General features: G+C 42.5%; 1 protein-coding gene across 1 annotated transcript; it reads right to left on the minus strand.

The window, feature by feature from the left end:
- Positions 1-7,922: 7,922 nt before the first annotated feature.
- LOC118091256 (hibernation-associated plasma protein HP-25-like) lies at positions 7,923-15,628 on the minus strand. The gene is made up of 3 exons (XM_060279880.1): positions 15,469-15,628; positions 13,363-13,692; positions 7,923-8,790 (listed from the first exon to the last, which is right to left on the minus strand). The coding sequence occupies exons 1-3, from the start codon at positions 15,509-15,511 to the stop codon at positions 8,339-8,341; spliced, it is 825 nt and encodes a 274-aa protein (XP_060135863.1). The 5' UTR covers positions 15,512-15,628; the 3' UTR covers positions 7,923-8,338.
- Positions 15,629-18,897: the final 3,269 nt, after the last annotated feature.

Consider the following 18,897-nt stretch of genomic DNA (forward strand, 5'->3'; position numbering starts at 1 on the left):
TGCAGCTGCATGGTACAATTCGAGTTTGGGTAAGCCAAAGCCCCCCCTCTCTTTTGTCTGTCAGCAATTGGTGTTTAATTCTCAGCCTTTTGCCGTTCCAGATAAATTTTGCTAAATCTTTCCTCCATTCAACAAAACATTTCATCCCCCCTAAAATTGGAATGGTTTGAAATAAATACATCATTTTAGGGAGGACACTCATTTTAATTGCTGATATCCTACCCCAGAAAGAGAGGTGCAATTTGCTCCATGTCTCCATTTTTTTTTTTAATTTCCTTCCATGCTTTTACGTAGTTGTTCTCGTACAAGTGGATACTCTTATTGGTTATCCACAAACCTAGATATTTTACTTTGTTTTTTACCTGTATACCCGTTAGTTCTTGTAATTCTTTGTTTTCCTCTGTATTTAAATTTTTGTTATCAATGTGGTCTTTTTGTAATTAATTTTCAGCCCTGCTACCTTCCCATATTTTTGAATTATCTCTAATGCCTTAGGTATATTTTCTTTCGGGTCCTGTGTAGTAATTATTAAATCGTCGGCAAATGCTCGGATTTTAAAAGATCTTTCTCCAATAGTTATTCCTTTTATTTCCGTTTCTTTTTTAATTTTTTCTAATAAAATTTCTAATACCATAATAAATAAGAGTGGAGAAAGCGGACACTCTTTTCTTGTCTCTTTTGTTATTTGGAAACTTTCTGTCAAGTTTCCGTTCACTATTAGTCTTGCTTTCTGTTGATCATAAATAGCATTTACCGCTCTTTCTAACCCTCCTTCTATTCCTAATGCCTTGACTTGAGCCTTCATAAACTGCCATGATACATTGTCGAAGGCCTTTTCGGCGTCCAGCAACAAAAAGGCCGCCTTTTTATCTGGTTTAAATTCCAGGTATTCCATTAAATCTATTATGTTTCATGTATTGTCTGATATTTGCCTTCCCGGCAGGAATCCAGCCTGATTATGGTGTATTGTTTCTTTTAATACCTGTTTTAATCTATCTGCAATTATTCCGGCAAAGTTCTTATAATCGGCATTTAGTAATGATATGGGTCTATAGTTGGGCATTAAGTCTAAGTCTGCATCAGGTTTCGGTAGTAGTGTAATATATGCCTCCTTCCAAGATTCCGGCATACTTCCTTCTTGTAATATCCTATTCATTATTTCTTGCAGGTGACTTATCAATATTTCCTCCATTTTCTTGTAGTATTCCCACGGCAGTCCTTCTGGACCTGGTGTTTTTCCAGATTTTGCCTTTTTCATTATATTTTCATTATATTTCGTATTTCTTGTCCTGTTATGGGGGTATGGGGTACTGTTATGGGGGTATTTAGTTTTTTAATTTTTTCTTTTATATTCACTGCCAATTTATTTTCATCCAAATATTTTTGCATTTCTTCCTTATTTTCTTCTTTCCTCTTATAAAGTTCTTCATAATATTTTACAATTTTTGTCTGCTGGTTATCTATGGTTTTTTCTCCCATTTTAATTCTGTTTATCATTTTTTCGCTATTCTTTTTCTTAAGCTGCCAAGCTAAATAATTGCCTGGTTTGTTCGCAAATTCAAAATGGTTTCTTTTCCAAATTTTCAATTTCCAATCCATTTCTTGTTCAAATTTTCTTTTATATTCTGACTTTAATAACTTGACCTCATTAATTGAATTTTTATTTTTTGGGTTCTTATTTAAATCATTTTCTTTTCTTTTCAATTCTTCCACTAACCTCTTTTTTTCCTTTTCCTTCTCTTTTTTCTGGATGGCATTTTGCTTTATAAAGTATCCTCTAATGACGGCCTTGCTTGTGTCCCATATTGTTTTCTCATCTGTATCTTTTTTGTTATTAAACTCAAAGAATTCTTTTAAAAAAATTTTTGCACCTTCTACTATTTTTTCATCGAATAACAGAGATTCATTTAACTTCCATCTTCTCTTTTTTTTTTCATAATCATTTTTATTGTTTTTTCTATACATACATCGGCAAGAATCGGAAAGAAACATTTCAATACAAAAAAGATTGAATAAAAAGTATACAAATTCCAAGATGTGTCTTGTCATTTTTAAAATAAACTAAGAATTGTTACAATTTATCAACTTCGTTTTATAACTTGTTTGTTTCAGTTCCCTTTCCCTTTCAGTAATTATTTTTGTTCTGCTCCTCTTATGGTCGACTTCCACCTCTCTCTCTTTCAGACTTGTTCTTCCATTTATTCAATTTTGCGCTCTCTAAAGTTACACCCGTCACAGATTGTCTTACAAATTAAACATGGGTTTCTGACTTAGGTTACTTTAAACTGTTGCATTTTGTAATGTTGACCTACAGGCGTTTCATATCTTACCATGCTCCTTCAAATACTCTATAAATTTATTCCACTCCTTTTGGAACTTTTGCTCCTTTTGGTCCCTTATTCTTCCCGTTAGCCTAGCCAACTGCAGATATTCTAGCATTTTCTCTCTCCAGTCCTCTATAGTTGGTATTTCAGTCGTTCTCCACCTCTGGGCCAAGATAACTCTTGCGGCGGTGGTGGCATACATGAAGAGTTTATGATCCTCTTTTTTAATATTCCTGCTCAATATCCCTAATAGCATTTCCTCGGTTTTTTTTGGGAAAGTATATCTTAATAGTCTTTTCAATTCGTTATATATTTGCTCCCAGTAAACTTTCACCTTTTCACAAAGCCACCACTGATGGTAATAGTCTCCCCTCTTTAACATTACACTTCCAACATTTTTTGTTATTGGATTTATTGATTTTGGCTAATTTAACAGGCGTTAAATGCCATCTAAACATCATTTTCATGATGTTTTCCTTTAAAAGAGTGCAGGCCGTAAATTTAATCTGATGTTTCCATAGGTTTTGCCATTGATCGATGTTAATATTATGGCCCAAATCTATTGCCCATTTAATCATACACTCTTTAGTGGCTTCGTCTTTTGTGTTCCATTCCAAGAGGAGGTCGTACATTTTTGTTAATAGTTTGTCTTTACCTTCCACAATTTCCAATTGAAATTTAGATTTATTGGTCTCGAATCCGTGATTTTTGTTATCTTTTTTGAACAGGTCCTGAATCTGATAATACTGGAGCCATCCTATACCCCTCTCTTTCAGTTGCTCATATGTTTTGATATTCTACCCCTCTTCTGATATTCCACCCCATCTTCTCAGACCTCCTCTCCATTCCGGACTTAGCTGCAATAGAATCGGATTGTGGTCTGATATTAGTTTTGGGATTATTTGTATTTCTTTTATTCTGTTTACTAATTCTGTTGTTACCCATATTGCATCGATCCTACTTGCCGATTTTTTTGCTTCGGAGAAATATGTATAGTGGGAGGTAGTTTCCCATGTTTCTTTCCTTTCCTTTCTCCTCCTAAATCTGGGTCTATGACTCCATTCATATCTCCCATAATTATCATTTTTCCTTCTATATGTTCTAACAGCTTTTTTCCAGTTTTTTAAATAGAATTCCTCTTTCTAACTGTTTGGTGCATATATTCCAATTATGTTTATAGTTTCTCCTGCATTTTTAATTTTGAGTATCACTATTCTACCTTCTTCGTCCGTATATATTAGTTGTGGTTCCAACCGTGGCTTTACATACACTACTACCCCTCTTTTTTTATATTATCTGCAGCTATAAATTCTTGTCCTAGTTTCTGGTATATCAGTATTTTTTTATGTTCTTTCTTAACATGTGTTTCCTGGAGACACACGATATCGAGTTTTTGATTTATCAATATGTGTTGTATCTTATTCCTTTTCTTTTTGTTATTTAATCCATTCACATTCCAACAAAGTATTCTAAGGCTCATTTTGTTTCAATATCACTTTTTATTTCAGAAATCTATTTAATTTTATTTATTTCAGTATCGTTTTAAAATAAAAGCAAAAGTCTTTATTCTGTCCTTTTTGTGTTCTTTTTATTCTGTTTTGTGAGTTCTTCATTCACTGTCTAACTCGTGGTCCTGTTGTGTTTCTTTCAGATTGGAGCCTCCTTCTAGCTGTTGTTTTTCTCCTCCCAATTCTGATTTATACTTTCTGTAAAATATATCTGCATCTTCTGGTGTTTCAAATCTCCTTTTTCTTCCCTTAAAGGTAAAGGTCAATCCTTCGGGATATTCCCATTTAAAGAAAATGGACCTGGCTTTCAGGTGTTTAGTTAAGAAGTGGTATTTCTCTCTTTTTTTCAAAATGCATGGTGGAACCTCTTTCAGGGCAATAATTTGTTTTCCTTCTATTTTCAATTTTTTCCTTCTTATAGTTCGGAGAATCCTACTTTTTATTTTAGTTGTTGTAAAGGTAATTAAACAATCACCTGGCCAGTTGTTTTCCTTAGCTTTTTTGGAGTTCACTCTATACAGCGTTTCTATACTCTCCTCTATTTCTTCTTCCTTCAATTCTAGCCAGGCTGCCAATTCCTTTACAATTGTGCTCCGTAAACTCCCCTCTGGCAACTCTGGGATGCCTCTCAATCTCAGAATTCTTTCTTTAATTTGCATTTGTAATATTGACATCGCATCCCAGGTTGCCTCTTGTGCTATTTTAAATTCCTCTCTCTCTTTTTTGGCCTTTTCTCCTTCTTTTTTGTAATCTTTTACTTCCTTTGATAATTTCTTAAAATTTTCTTCCCACTGCTGGGATTTAATTTTTAACTCTTCTACTGTTTTCTTTAGTTCTATTTTCTCCTCTACCAATGTACTTGTTTGCACCTTTAGTTCTGTAATCGATTTTGTATTTTCTTCCACCTTTCCATTCATTTGATCTAATTTTTCCATTAATTTGATCTAATTTAATTTTACCATTAATTTCTGTTTTCATTTCCACAAATTCTTTTCTCATATTTCCTATATCCCCTTTCAGGCTTAAAATTAATTCTTTAACTTCCATGTCCAATTCTTGACCTGAATTTCTTCTTCCCTGTTGATTATAAATTAGACTTTGGTTATACTTTTTACTTCCTGACATTACAGATTCCAAAGGGCAAGCCATCAGGAAAACCAAACCACAATACCCTTCCTCTCCCACTTGAGGTCCCCTTGTTTTCCCTTTTTGTCCCACAGTCCAGACCCCGCTTTTTATCACCTTTTTTATTTTAGTCCTCCCCCCTCTTTTCCCCCCTTCTTATTGTCCTGAAGGTAGGGTGTCTTTTCTGCTTTTACCACTTAGTGTCGCTGTATTAGTATTATTATTTAATTAATATACCCCAGGTTTCAGGGTGGTTCAATGGTCATCACACTGTTGACTTGTGGCTCTCTCACCTGACTAAGTGGGCTCCTCTAATTCTTAATTCAGGGTCATCAAAAGTTAGTTTCGTCTGGTAGAAAATTATTTCACGGGCAAGAAAGACGCAGCTCAGGGCTTGCAGCCCAGGGAGCCAAAAGCAAACCAGGCCCCTTCTTCCCACTGCCCCTGGCACGTCTTCAGCCTCTGAGGCAGGAAGGTATCTGCGCATGCGTCGGAACCGTGGCAAAGGTGGCGGCGGAGGACCAAGCAGTCTAAAAGCAGCCCTTTCGGGCTGCTCGGTCCTCCCCCCGCTCCCTCTGCTGCTGTCGGCAGCGGAGGAGGAGGACCGAACAGCCCGAAAGCAGCCCTTTCCTCCACTGCTCACTCCACCGCTGCCCCCTTTTCCGCTCGCAAGAGCAGGCATAGGAGCCACAGTTCGGAGAGGCGCAGCGCGGCGCCTCTCCCAACCACAGCTCCTGTGCCTGCCCTTGCAAAAAGTCCCTCCGCCGCCGGCCGCCTCACTCGAGTATAATCCGAGGGGGGCTTTTTCAGCACAAAAAAATGTGCTGAAAAAGTCAGCTTATATGCGAGTATATACGGTAACCCCTTAAACTTTGAGTAGTGGGAAAATGCAATGAATTCATTTACAGTGCAACCTCGGTTTATGGACACCTCGGTTTATGAATTTTCGGTTTACGAATGCCGCGGACCCATCTGGAACGGATTAATTCACTTTCCATTACTTTCAATGGGAAAGTTCGCTTCAGTTTATGAATGCTTCAGTTTATGAACAGACTTACGGAACCAATTACACCCATGCTTCGGGTTAAGTACGCTTCAGGTTGAGTACTCCACGCACCCGTCTGGAACGGATTAATCCACTTTCCATTACTTTCAATGGGAAAGTTCGCTTCAGTTTATGAATGCTTCAGTTTATGAGAGTTGGGCAGGAGAGCATGGGGAAATGTAACAGTATAGCTGCTTTGCAAAAACAAATGTGTTAAGACTAGCCACAGTTTCCGGGCAATTTGACGCCTCTTCACACTTGATATACAATACAGTGGAACCTCGGTTTACGAACACCTCGGTTTACGAACACCTCGGTTTACGAACTATCCTAACCCGGAAGTTGGTAAACCGAGGCGCCCAAGGCCTACTGAGCGTCCGATGCCTTCGGAGCAAAGGCCAAACCTCCCCAAAGGCACCGGAGCGTCCGAAACCTTCGGGGAGGCTGGGCCTTCGTTCCGATGCCTCCCAGAGCCCGGGGAGTGTTTTCGTGACTGGGCTGCAGCCGCGAAACTGCTCCCCGGCCTCCGCGAAGGCATCGGAGCGAAGGCCCTGCTGCTTTAGGGGGTGTTTTTCCTCGTCTAGAACGGATTAATCAACTTCCCATTACTTTCAATAGGAAAGTTCGCTTCGGTTTATGAACACTTCGGTTTATGAACAGACTTCTGGAACCAATTGTGTTCGTAAACCGAGGTTCCACTGTAATCATATTTCAACAGACAAGCCATACTGGTGCCCTGACTATTTGCAGTTCTCCTCAATTTCTTTTCAGCAGGAAATCTATCCACATACGAAATCCTTTCTGTTTTAGTGCTGCAGGATGGTGTGGTGTAGAAATCCTGAACAATTATTAATTATGTGCAACAGGTACAGAATCAACATTCGTGCGGCGGATCAGCAGCAGTCACAGGAGGGTACCAAGGTGCCTCGGATTTTCCAACAGGGGGATCCTGTCTACACTAAGAACTATGGATCCGGCCCTGTGTGGATTCCGGCTACAGTTTCTAGGCCGACCGGTCCTGTAGTGTATGAGGTTGAGGTAGAAGGCGCAGGTAGTCTTCGCCGCCATGTCGACCAACTTTGACAGTGGTGGCCCATCCGGAAGGATGAATCAGCCACAAGGGAAGTGGAGCAATTGCCGGAGCAGGTCAGCAGAGAACCCATAGTCACCTGTCCCCCTCAGGCAGTTGAAGTCGAAGTGGAAGATAGCAAGGCCGGGCCAGTAGGAGTGGAGAGTGGAACTGAGCCACGGCTCGACATTGAAGAGACTCAGGCAGGGGACAGTCCCCGAGAGCCCGAGCTCAGACGGTCCCAGAGGGTGCGAACCCGTCCGCGATATTTGGGAGACTTTGACTGTGGGGTGGTACGGGGGGATGGGAATCAGATGTTTCATTGTGTGTGTCACGCTCAATGTTGTTGTTTTTATTCTCAACTGGGGTGTTCTTGGCTAAGAGGGGAGGGGTGTTGTGTATCGAATAGCAGGCACAACACAGGAGCAGAGTAGCCAGTAAGGAGTTACGGCTAGGAGTGACTGTTTTAGTTAGTTTAATTAGTTTCACCTGGAGTTTGTAGGCTGGCCCAGTTGGCTACATATATATAGCAGTAGGCTGGGAGTTGGTCTTTTGTCTTTTACTTGTCTGCTGTGAATAAAGAGATTGTTACAACCCCATTGCCTGGACTTATAGGCAACAGTACTTATCCATGAATCCATAGTGTCATCTCTACACTTCCACCTGCACCTCCACTGTGCTGTTAGCACAGAAAGGCTGTGATTGCCCCCAATATTTATACATTGTCCAAATAAACACATTAATTCCCATCCCTGCCCATCTGCTCCTCCATTCCTCTATCCCTGTCTTTTTTGTTTATATTTAAAAAAAACAAAAACCTATATAATTTCCCCTTATAAATATTCAGTCAGTTGTTTTATGACACAACCTTTAATTTTAAACAAATGATTACATGCATGCACCTATGCAGATGTGGAAACAGTGTGAAGCACAGCCTTTTGATTTGTAAATATAGAAGCAGTAGCCTTCTAATAAACTTCATGGAAATCCATGCACACTTCTTGTTCTGCTTTCATGTTTCTATGAAAATTGTAAAACAATACCTCTGAGCCATTGGTGAGCCATAACCCAACTGCATCCTAGGCATGTTTACTCAGATCTCCAATGAGTCCTACTTGCTAGCTTCCCATTTAGAATTCTTCCCCATCCCTAAGTGTACCTATTATAGATTAGGTGAACTTCTTGCAAATCAAAACAAACCATCTAGTTAAATGTTTGCAGGACAATGCAATGAAGCAAGCCATTTGAATCCAGAGTACTGCATAATCTAAGAGTCATATATGAGATAGCACAAAAAATAGCTTCCTTCTGTTATCCCATCATAAGCCTCATTTGCACCCAACCACACCCTATCTCCTTTCTCTAGTTTAAGGATTGCACTTTCGGGCAGGTTTTCATAAGCATCCGAGGTAATCTGATCGGATGCTTTCACCTCTCTACCATTCCTTGCCAGGATCATATGTGAATTCTGTTGTCCCTTCAGGTTGTAGGTACAATAATAGACTCCTGGGATTTCGCAGGTGAATGTGCCAGATGACTCATCAAAGACTTGCTGCTCGTTGTATAGAATATTTTGAAATACTATGGGCTGATTAGGTTCTGGATAGCTTTTGGCCACTTTTGCAGAAAATGCAGATTTTGGTGGTGCTCTTAGGCCTGGTTGACAATCAGCTTCTGGCAATCCATGAGGACACATCAATCCTTGAGCCGCTGGCAAACCTTTATAAAAATTGAAGAGGGAGGGGAAAAGCAATTTAGCAGAAGAAGCAGTGACAGGTGTCTGTCTCAAATCAAAATAGCCTGCAGCTGTTTAGGTTCAGACTCTTCCAACCACTCATAGGGCCCAGGTACAAAAGCCGTGTTTGAATGACAGAGTCTTCACAGGTACCCAGCTTTGGCTGTTAAAAAAAAGAAGCTAGCAGTGCATTGAAGTTGTCATCCAAACAGAAATAATTTCTTTCTCAGAATCTCTAGAGCTGAGATGGGATTCCTGCTGCCCCCCAAATGTTGGACCCCCCAATTGCTATCAGCCCCAGCCAGCATGTTCAGTAGTCAGGAAAGATGGAGCTGTAGTTCATCAACATCTGGTCTAAACCATCTTGGCTGTGAGTCCTGGAAGACCGGCTCTCTACCTTGCAGGCCTTTTCCCACCTGTCCTGGGAGGGCTGGACCCTGACTGACTCCAGCTACAAAAGCGGAGGCTGCTGACCAGACACATGAGGTATTGTTTAAGGAGGGCATTGTTGTGAAGTTGGTGTTGCCATCATTGATATTTTTTTGTATCTTTATCTGTATTATAATCACTTATGCGGAAATAGTTCGATTCAATTGTGTGCTTTTTGATGTGTTTTATTTATTATTTATGACTACTTTTGCTATGCTTGTAATGGCTTGTATTGAGCATTTCCCCACAAATGCTGCATAGGACGCACCCAACAATAGGGTGCACCTCCTTTTTCGAGGCAGAAAACAAGAAAAATAAATATATATGCTCTACGGCATTCCAATCTGGATCCCAGGGTTCACCCAGACAGTAGAGCAAGTGCAATCAGCCTTCCTCTACAAGATTTTCTCTGTTCCAAGATGCGTCCCATATGCAGTTTTATGTTTAGAGGGAGCTCAACACAAGGTGGAATCTGTCGCCTGGGCAAGATTCCTTATATTCTGGCTAAAAATCTGCCTCGACTTTGACAGAGATCCCTTCCTCCAGGAAATGCTTTCGGACACCTTCCTCCCCCCAGGGCTACAACACTTCAACAGGAAGGTACAGCAACTGGGGCTTTCAGTAGAACTCCTCCGCTCAATGTCCTTACAATCTGCCAAAGCCACAGTCTTAACTAGGTTGTGGGACATTGAGAGACAGGATCTTATAGCGGCAGCAGGCACAACATGTTCCCCCCTTCTTTTCCACCTCCCGTGGGCTCATGAAACAAAACCTAATTATCTTGACTTCCTACTGAACCCACAAGAAAGAAGGGCATTTTCGTTGGCCAGGTTCAACGCAAATCCATCGAAACTCCTGTGGGGAAGATTCTCGGCAGGGCGAAGGACAAGAGGTTCTGTCCGTTCCATGACCCTCAGGTGGAAAGCCTTCTACATATGGTTTTTCATTGTAATCTTTACGTCGACCTTCGTCAACAATTCCTGGACCGGCTCGACATCCCCAGAAGGAGACCAGAGCGGGAAATCTTACTCAATTTCTTAATTTACTATTTTCTCGTCGTTGTACTCTGCAGTCGTCTGAATTATTAGAAGCCCCATTGTCGTGAGAGCGGATAGCGGATTATTCCCTTCTCTCTCTTAACACAGTGTTTGCCACAGTGACAGTTTTAATCTCTTATTATTTTGCCTGTGAGTTTGTTTGATGCCAATAAAGGTTTTACTTACTTACTTACTATATTTTTTGTTTTCCTCCTCTAAAAGGCTGGGAGGAGGGGTGGAAGGGGTTCCCGTCTGTCCCTCCTCTCACCTCGCTGTAAAGCAAGCAGACCTTGAGGACAGCCTCAAGAAGGAGGGAAGGAAGGAAGGGGTGAAAGAGAGAGAGAGAGAGAGAGAGAGAGAGAGAGAGAGAGAGAGAGAGAGAGAGAGAGAGAGAGAGAGAGAGGAAGAGAGAGGAAGAGAAAGGGAGGGAGGGAGAATCAATTTTGCAAGAATACTTGGATTTCTTCCAAAATGGTGCTATTCAGGAAATACATCTGCAGAGGAACTGGGCAGTTATTGACTTTCAACCTGCTTTAGTTCTATGTTTAGTTGGGAGGTGCTACTGAAGAAGGAGCTGTTTCTTTTCTATAAATAATCCTAGGAAAACCCCAGTTTTACTTTGTTGTAATGATGACTTTAGGTAACACATGCATGCAGATTTCCTACTTCATAAATCATATTAATTCCAAACAATGTGGGCCAGATTCAGCTGACTAGTTCTGCCAGCAGAAGCCCTCGGAAGGAGCTGAAGCTAGAGCAATAGAGAAAGAAAGAGACGGAGGGAGAGAAGAGAGAGAAGGCAGGAAAGAAAGATGGATGGGTGGAAGGGCTAAGAGAGAGTGAAAGAAAGGAACAGGGGGAAGGAAGGAAGGAAGGAAGGAAGGAAGGAAGGAAGGCGATTGCTGATTCTGCCTCCCCCTCCCCCCAGGCGGAGATGGCCAGCGTGCAGCTGCTGGAAATCGGGCTGCTCTGACCCCCTCCGTGATCGGCAGGGGCGAGGGGGCACCAGGATCAGCACAAAATTGGGCTACTCCGACCCCCTCCTCCACCTCTGCGACCGGCAGGGGCGGGTGGAGGAAAAGCCAGCCAAACGCTTTGCGCGGCTCTGGGGCTTTCCCTCCGCCCACCCCACAGCCAGCCGGCTAGAAGGGACGTCTCCCTTCACCCTGGCTGGCTGTGGGGCGGGTGGAGGGAAAGCCAGCCAAACGCTTTGCGCGGCTCTGGGGCTTTCCCTCCGCCTGCCCCACAGCCAGCCGGCTCGAAGGGACATCTCCCTTCTCCCTGGCTGGCTGTGGTGGGGCGGGCAGAGAGAAAGTTGGCCAAACGCTGTGCACAGCTCTGGGGCTTTCCCTCCGCCTGCCTCACAGCCAGCCGGCGAGAAGGAACGTCTCCCTTCTCCCCGGCTGGCTGTGGGGCGTGTAAAAGAAACGGAGCGGCACCGGGCGGCTGTGGTGGGGCAGGCTGGCCAGCCCCCCCTCCATATTGGCGTTCTAGGAAGTTGCCTAGTTTGCCTCAATGCTCACTCCGGCCCTGGGAGGATGTGATGAGGATGGTGTACTGTTAAAAAATTATTCTCAAGCTACATATTTAGCATTATCTTAATATTATAGAATTGTTAATTGTTAGTGAATTGTTAATGTTTAGGATATTACCCCTGTGCAACATGTGACCTGCAAAACAAAATATGGCCCACCAGTCTCTCATTAAACCACCTGATTTTTAGCTACTTGCCTTGAATAGCAAAAAAGGGTATGTTTCAGGCATTTGGTAGACCTCACAATTGCTGGTAGCTTGCCTTCTATGTGGTCAGTCATATGAAATGTATTTCAGCAGGTTGAAAAATAGTTCAGATTAGTGGCTGAACCAGAACGGAACTGGAGTTCAAAAACCTGAACAGAACTCAGTTCCCTTAGTATACTTTATATAAAAAACAACAACACAATATTGCAGTTACTATAATTTTACCATTGTTTAGACATTCTTTGGTTTTTTATAATCATAAAAATTATACCATTTGATATAGTAAAATCTCTCCAAGTGGTGTACTAAATAACAATTTAAGAAATACAACAATGTTCCACAAAATTTCCTAAAAAGAATATGAAAACAAATAGCAACCGTATATTGCAGGTAAAAATTAAAACGGGATGGAAAAGGGGGTGGGGTTCCGGGGAAAATGACTTTGGCAATGGCATCCACCATTGAACCCAATGGACTTCTCCCCCCCCCCCCATTCTGCTAAAAGCTCTGCTTCCCCACTAGTCTCCCAGAACCAGAAGAGGCATGGAAAGGGAAGAGGAGAGATTGGCAACATGCAAGCAGAGTCTCTGATTGCTTTTGGGGGGGGGGGAATCCTGGAGAGGAGGGGACTTAGGCAGCTGTGGAAAAGCAGGGACTTTCAGTCTCAGCAACTACTTCATGGGGAAGGACCTACTGGGGATGGGTTGTGGTGCCCATTAGGTCTAACATTCCGCCAAGTCTGTGCAGATCGTACTTTTGCTAATAGTTAACTCTAACTTGAACAGTGTGATTTACTGCTGGCTCACTCCTGACACTGACCCTCCTCCCAGTCCCTCTCCCTAAAATGGGTGACCAAAGCTGTTTCTTTCCACCATCTAGGATTAAACCCAGCACCTGCTTTGTTTATCTGGTAAAGATAACCAGGAACTTGATTTCTGTTGCTTGGTTTCTGAAGTGTTCTGTCTTCCATGCAAAGTGTAGTATCATGGGCTGTACCCTGAGCCCGCTAGATGACATCGCAAGGGATCATTGTCTTAGGAGAGCGAGATAAAATCTCAGGGACGATTCACACCCCGGCCAGCCCCTCTTTAATCTTCTACCCTCAGGCAGGAGGTATAGAAGTATAATCAGTTGTACCAACAGGCTAAAAAACAGTTTCTATCTGTGGGCTGTTAGACTGCTGAACGGAAAATAATATAGTGCAACTGACTTTTGGGGTTGGTGTGCAATGAGATTGAGTGTTTGGGGGGGAGGCTCGGTTAATTTCATGGTACACGGGTTGTACATTGACAATAAAGGTAGTAGTAGTAGTAGTAAATAATTTGCTGAGGATTAAGCTGGAGATCATACCTTGGGGGCCCTGTGGTCCAGGAGCACCTTTAGGCCCAAGTGGACCAGGTGGACCAGGCATACCAGGAGCACCAGGAGCACCAGGATGACCAGGCATACCAGGAGCACCAGGAGGACCAGGAGGACCAGGAGCACCAGGAGGACCAGGAGGACCAGGAGCACCAGGAGCACCAGGAGGACCAGGAATACCAGGAGCACCAGGAGCACCTGGAGCACCAGGATGACCAGGCATACCAGGAGCACCAGGAGCACCAGGACGACCGGGAATACCAGAAGGATATGCTTGAACTCCTCCAGCTCTGGCCAAAACTATGGTCAAAATCCAGACACCTGAAGCAAAAGATATAAGAAATATCTTAGCATTTTGATAGTGTAGATAGCTAAAGAGATAGCCACACAGGCAGTCACATTTGGATTACATGAGTTTAATTTCTACTTGATTACATCACTCATGAAAGTGGGCAGAAAGATTGATAAAATCTTTATTATTATTATTTATTTACAGTGGTACCTCTACTTATAAATTTAATGCGTTCCAAACACACATTTGTAAGTCGAAAAAATTTGTAAGTCAAATCCCATTGGGAGAAAATATTCGTAAGTAGATGCAACCCCTACCTAAAAATTCGTAAGTAGAAAAAATCCTATCTAAACCGCATCCAAGATGGCGGACGGAGCTCCATTCGTAAGTAGAAACATTCGTAAGTAGAGTTATCCGTAAGTAGAGGTACCACTGTATTTGTTTATTTATACCCCACCAATCTGGCTGGGTTTCCCTCGCCACTCTGGGCGGCTTCCAACAAATACCAAAATACATTAAAATATCACAGATTAAAAACTTCCCTAAACAGGGCTGGCTGCCTTTAGGTGTTTTCTAAATGTCAGGTAGTTGTTTATCTCTTTGACCTCCGATGGAAGGGCGTTCCACAGGGTGGGCGCCACTACCGAGAAGGCCCTCTGCCTGGTTCCCTGTAGCTTTGCTTCTCGCAGTGAGGGAACCGCCAGAAGGCCCTCGGCGCTGGATCTCAGTGTCCAGGCTGAACAAAGGGGGTGGAGACGCTCCTTCAGGTATACAGGACCGAGGCCGTTTAGGGCTTTAAAGGTCAGCACCAACACATTGAATTGTGCTCGGAAACGTACTGGGAGCCAATGTAGATCTTTCAAGACCGGTGTTATGTGGTCTTGGCGGCCGCTCCCAGTCACCAGTCTAGCTGCCGCATTCTGGATTAATTGCAGTTTCAAGGTCACCTTCAAAGGTAGCCCCACATAGAGCGCATTGCAGCAGTCCAAGCAGAAGATAACTAGAGCATGCACCACTCTGGCGAGACAGTCTGTGGGCAGGTAGGGTCTCAGCCTGCTTACCAAATGGAGCTGGTAGACAGCCACCCTGGACACAGAATTAACCTGTGCCTCCATGGACAGCTGTGAGTCCAAAATGACTCCCAGGCTGCTCACCTGGTCCTTCAAGGGCACATTTATCCTATTCAGGACAAGGGAGTCCCCCCACACCCACCCGCCCCCTTCCCCCCAAAAACAGTACTTCTGTCTTGTCAGGATTCAACCTCAACCTTTAGAGTCAATTCTACTATAGCAAAGGTGAATCAATGGCCAGGTGACTGAACTCTAGCTCTCAAAGATATAATATTACAAACTAATTTTAAAAGAAGACTTCGCATTGAGGAGAAAAATATAGTTATCTTGAGAGAGGTCCCAGGGAGGCTGCTAAAAAAAAAGACAGAATTATAAATTTCTAACAGACTCACTCAAAAAGAACTTTCAAGGTTCAAAAGAGATTTGATATACAATGATGACAAAATACTGTCCAAAATGTATAAATTTTTATTAGAATGGTCGGTGAACGGCGAGGAGGTAAAATCAGCCATGGTAAAGTGGGCAAGAGATCTAGGTCATAATATACAACTCTGAGTGGCAAAAAAATTGTGGAGGGAAGATATTAAGTTGACAGCCTGTTATTCTATTAAGGAAAACTACATGAAGGAAATTAGCGATAATGTATAGAAATAATACAGACCGATGTTGGAAATGTAAGGAGGTGGTGGGATCAATGTTTCATGTCTGGTGGACCTGTAAAGGAAAAAAACAAACCTGGACAAAGGAAGCTGCAGGGTTTTGATGTTCCCAGCACCATCTTGATGGGGTTTATTTGGAACTGATCTCAATTCTTCTCTCAATTCCTCCTTAGGACTCTCTGAGGTTTAAGTGTGTTTGAACAGCTTTGCCACATTTATAGCTCTTTGCTGACTTTAATAGGTGGCTGCAGTTTTTGTATCCAGGAAGGAATTTCCCAACATTTCTACTTCTCTAATATTTACTCTTCGTGTAAAAGACCTGGACGCCATTCACCTCTGCTCCCCAAAAGAACAGGGGGTGGGATTGGGGCCGATCACCTCAACCTATTTCAACATCAGTTTCCTGCAAACGACACCAGATAATGGAGCAAATGAGGCCATTGAATTATTGAAAGTTGAACTTTTACATAGTAAATAAATACAGCATGTTTATTTAATTTCTTCTGTGGAAAAATCTTCCAGATTGTCATGTGTCAGAATAAAGCTGAAGGTCAGGGAGGAAAGTAAGTCTTGCCAAGTTTCTATCCAAGCAAGTTCCCTTCTGTTTACATTTCTCTATCTTTTTTCAAACAACAACTAGGAAATTCAAAATTTTGTTGTTGTTTAGTTGTTTAGTCGTGTCCTACTCTTTGTCACCCCATGGACCAGAGCACGCCAGGCACTCCTGTCTTGCACTGCCTCCCGCAGTTTGGTCAAACTCATGTTCATAGCTTCGAGAACACTGTCCAGCCATCTCGTCCTCTGTCGTCCCCTTCTCCTAGTGCCCTCAATCTTTCCCAGCATCAGGGTCTTTTCCAGGGAGTCTTCTCTTCTCATGAGGTGGCCAAAGTACTGGAGCCTCAGCTTCAGGATCTGTCCTTCCAGTGAAAGGATAATTTATTTTGAATTTGAACAGCAGGAACATAGACAGCTGTCAGGTAATATAGAACTGTAGGAACATAGGAAGTTTTCTTTTACTGAGTATGGATAGGAATAACATGTAAAACGTTTTGGTATGCTGAGGGTTTTCTTCTGTATAAAAAAATTAAAACAATGTTATTTATAAAAAAAATCTTTAAACAACCAGCAGATAACCGCCAAGCAGTGGAAAAAGTAATGGCAGAAGTGGCAGAAGAAGGTGGCTCTTCCAGTGCTCTGGTCTCAAACTATGGGCAACATCCTCAACATTGCCTTCAGAGGCATTGAAAGAAAAGCCAGGTGTCTTGTACTGGTTTCGAACTACCATGTCATTTCTATAGAATTAAACCCATTCTCAGGACGAAAAACTAACCTGGACGAAAGAAGCTGTGAGACTGGCATGTTCCATAATCTCATGTGCTGCCACAGTTAGCCTGCTGGTAAATCACACAGATCAAAGTTGGAATTAACCCTTTATTGGCAAAAACTATCTTCACAGACTTGGCAGAGTGTCAAGCCTAATGGAGCACAGAAGCTCACTTCCTGTAGGCCTTACTCCATGAATCAGTTGCAGAGACTAAAGGTCCCTGCCTCTCCACAGCCATCTATGTCTGCTCCTCTTCATGGCCTTTTCTGCAATCAGAGACTGCGCCTGCGTACCTGTCTTTGCTCCTCCTGTTTCATACTTCTTTTGGTTCTGGGTTTCAGTAGGGAGGGGAGCTTTTTTGCAGTTGGAAGGGGAGGCACCCAGGACTCTTCACCAGCCTGACTCATATCTGCCTCTTGGCCTCCCTCCTCCCACTCACCTACTTCAGCCTCTGCCTCTGATTCTGGACTTATCTCTGCCGCAGACTCTCTCAGCTCACTAAGTCCTGTTACCTCTTCAACTTCTGACACCTCCTCTTCCCTGTCTTCTCCTCCTCCCTGTGACCACTCAATGTCATCCCACCACCAATCCCTGGTCTTTGAGCCGCCTTCCCATGGGGGTTCCCCAGCTGGTTCCTCCCACCATTCCTCTGCTTCTAACCAGTGCTTGGAAGTGATCTATCTCTGGAATCTGTGTTCTTCCCTCAACTCCTCTGAATAGGATCAAGTGTGGTCAACTGGCTTTGCCACTTAAATGCTTCCATATATCACTTTGCCTACTTTTTAAAAATCAGTAAACAAGTTATCCACAAATCAAGTACCCAACATTCCCAGCATTTCTCGTCTCTAACATTTATTTCATGCTGCCCAAAAGTACATGGATTCCAACCCCCATTGCCCAAAGACAAATCAACATTGTCCTAGAAACTAAACTAAACTTATCCTAGGTCTGAACTTTGTACATCTCAATTTATTGCAATTTATTGCAATTAGAACATTTTCATAAGGGGCAAATGCAACATGTTTGCTTGATTGACAATGAAAAGTATGGCAGATGGTCATAGCAGGCTGTGAGAATACTAAAGTTGATCTTGGAAGAAAAACAATTAGAGATTCCACTTTACATATTATCTGTAAACATCACATTTCAGAAATGGAAGTCACCAGTCTAACTTCCCCAGCATGAACATCTGCAGAAGAAGCCCTGCCCGTTGTTCCACCAATAACTAGAGTTAGTAGCACAGTGACATGGAGCAGGCCCTTCTCTGTTATGGCACCCCGTATGTGGAATTCCCTCCCCAGAGATTCAGTTGTCCTCTGAATTGATTAATTCTAGGCATTAGCTCACAACATACCTGTTCTCTCAGGCCTTAGGGTACTGGTTGAAAGGGTTTTTGGACTTGCTGGTGGACTGCTTGTAAATTTTAACTCTTGCTCTGTGGATGTTTCCATCTTTTATCTGGTTTATATTGTGGTTGTATAGCTTTTGGGATTTATGCATGTTATAATCTGTCATGTACTGCCATGGGAACTTTTGGGCTGAAAGGCAGCAGAATAGCAGTCCAATAAATAATGATGAATAATAATTTCATAAAATAAAAAAATTCCTTCAGTAGCACCTTAAAGACCAACTAAGTTTTTATTTTGGTATGAGCTTTCGTGTGCATGCACACTTCTTCAGATACGAAGAATAATTTCATGGTTGCAATCCTATATCCCCACTTTATTGGAAGCAAACTCCTCTATTTATTGTATTGCACTTGTAGACTGCCTTTCTGCCAAGGCACAGACAGTGGTTTACAATTTAGAAAATGCTATAAAGTTGATCCTGCAGGTGGAAAGAGGACAGACTGACTGGAGCAAGCCCTGATTTTGTTGCTTGCTTGCCTGCCTCTCTTCTTCTCACCAGTGGAGGATGGTGCTCATTAGAACTGGTAGGGAGGAAGGAAAGGAGGGAGGCCAACAGTTAGGTTGAGCCGAGCAAATGGCTGGTAGAGCTAGGAGTGCTGCTGTTTAGGAAGAAATGTTATGCTCCCTTAATTTTACCTTCCACTTCAACATTCGGGCACACACAACCTCCACTATCCTTGCCCCAGCAGTAGAATTAAACCCATTATTCAATGATTAATAATAATTTTGAAAATAGAAAACCTAACCCCAGCCAAAAGAACTTGTAAGACAT

Source organism: Zootoca vivipara, chromosome 10 (assembly GCF_963506605.1).
Source record: "Zootoca vivipara chromosome 10, rZooViv1.1, whole genome shotgun sequence".
NCBI lineage: Eukaryota > Metazoa > Chordata > Lepidosauria > Squamata > Lacertidae > Zootoca > Zootoca vivipara.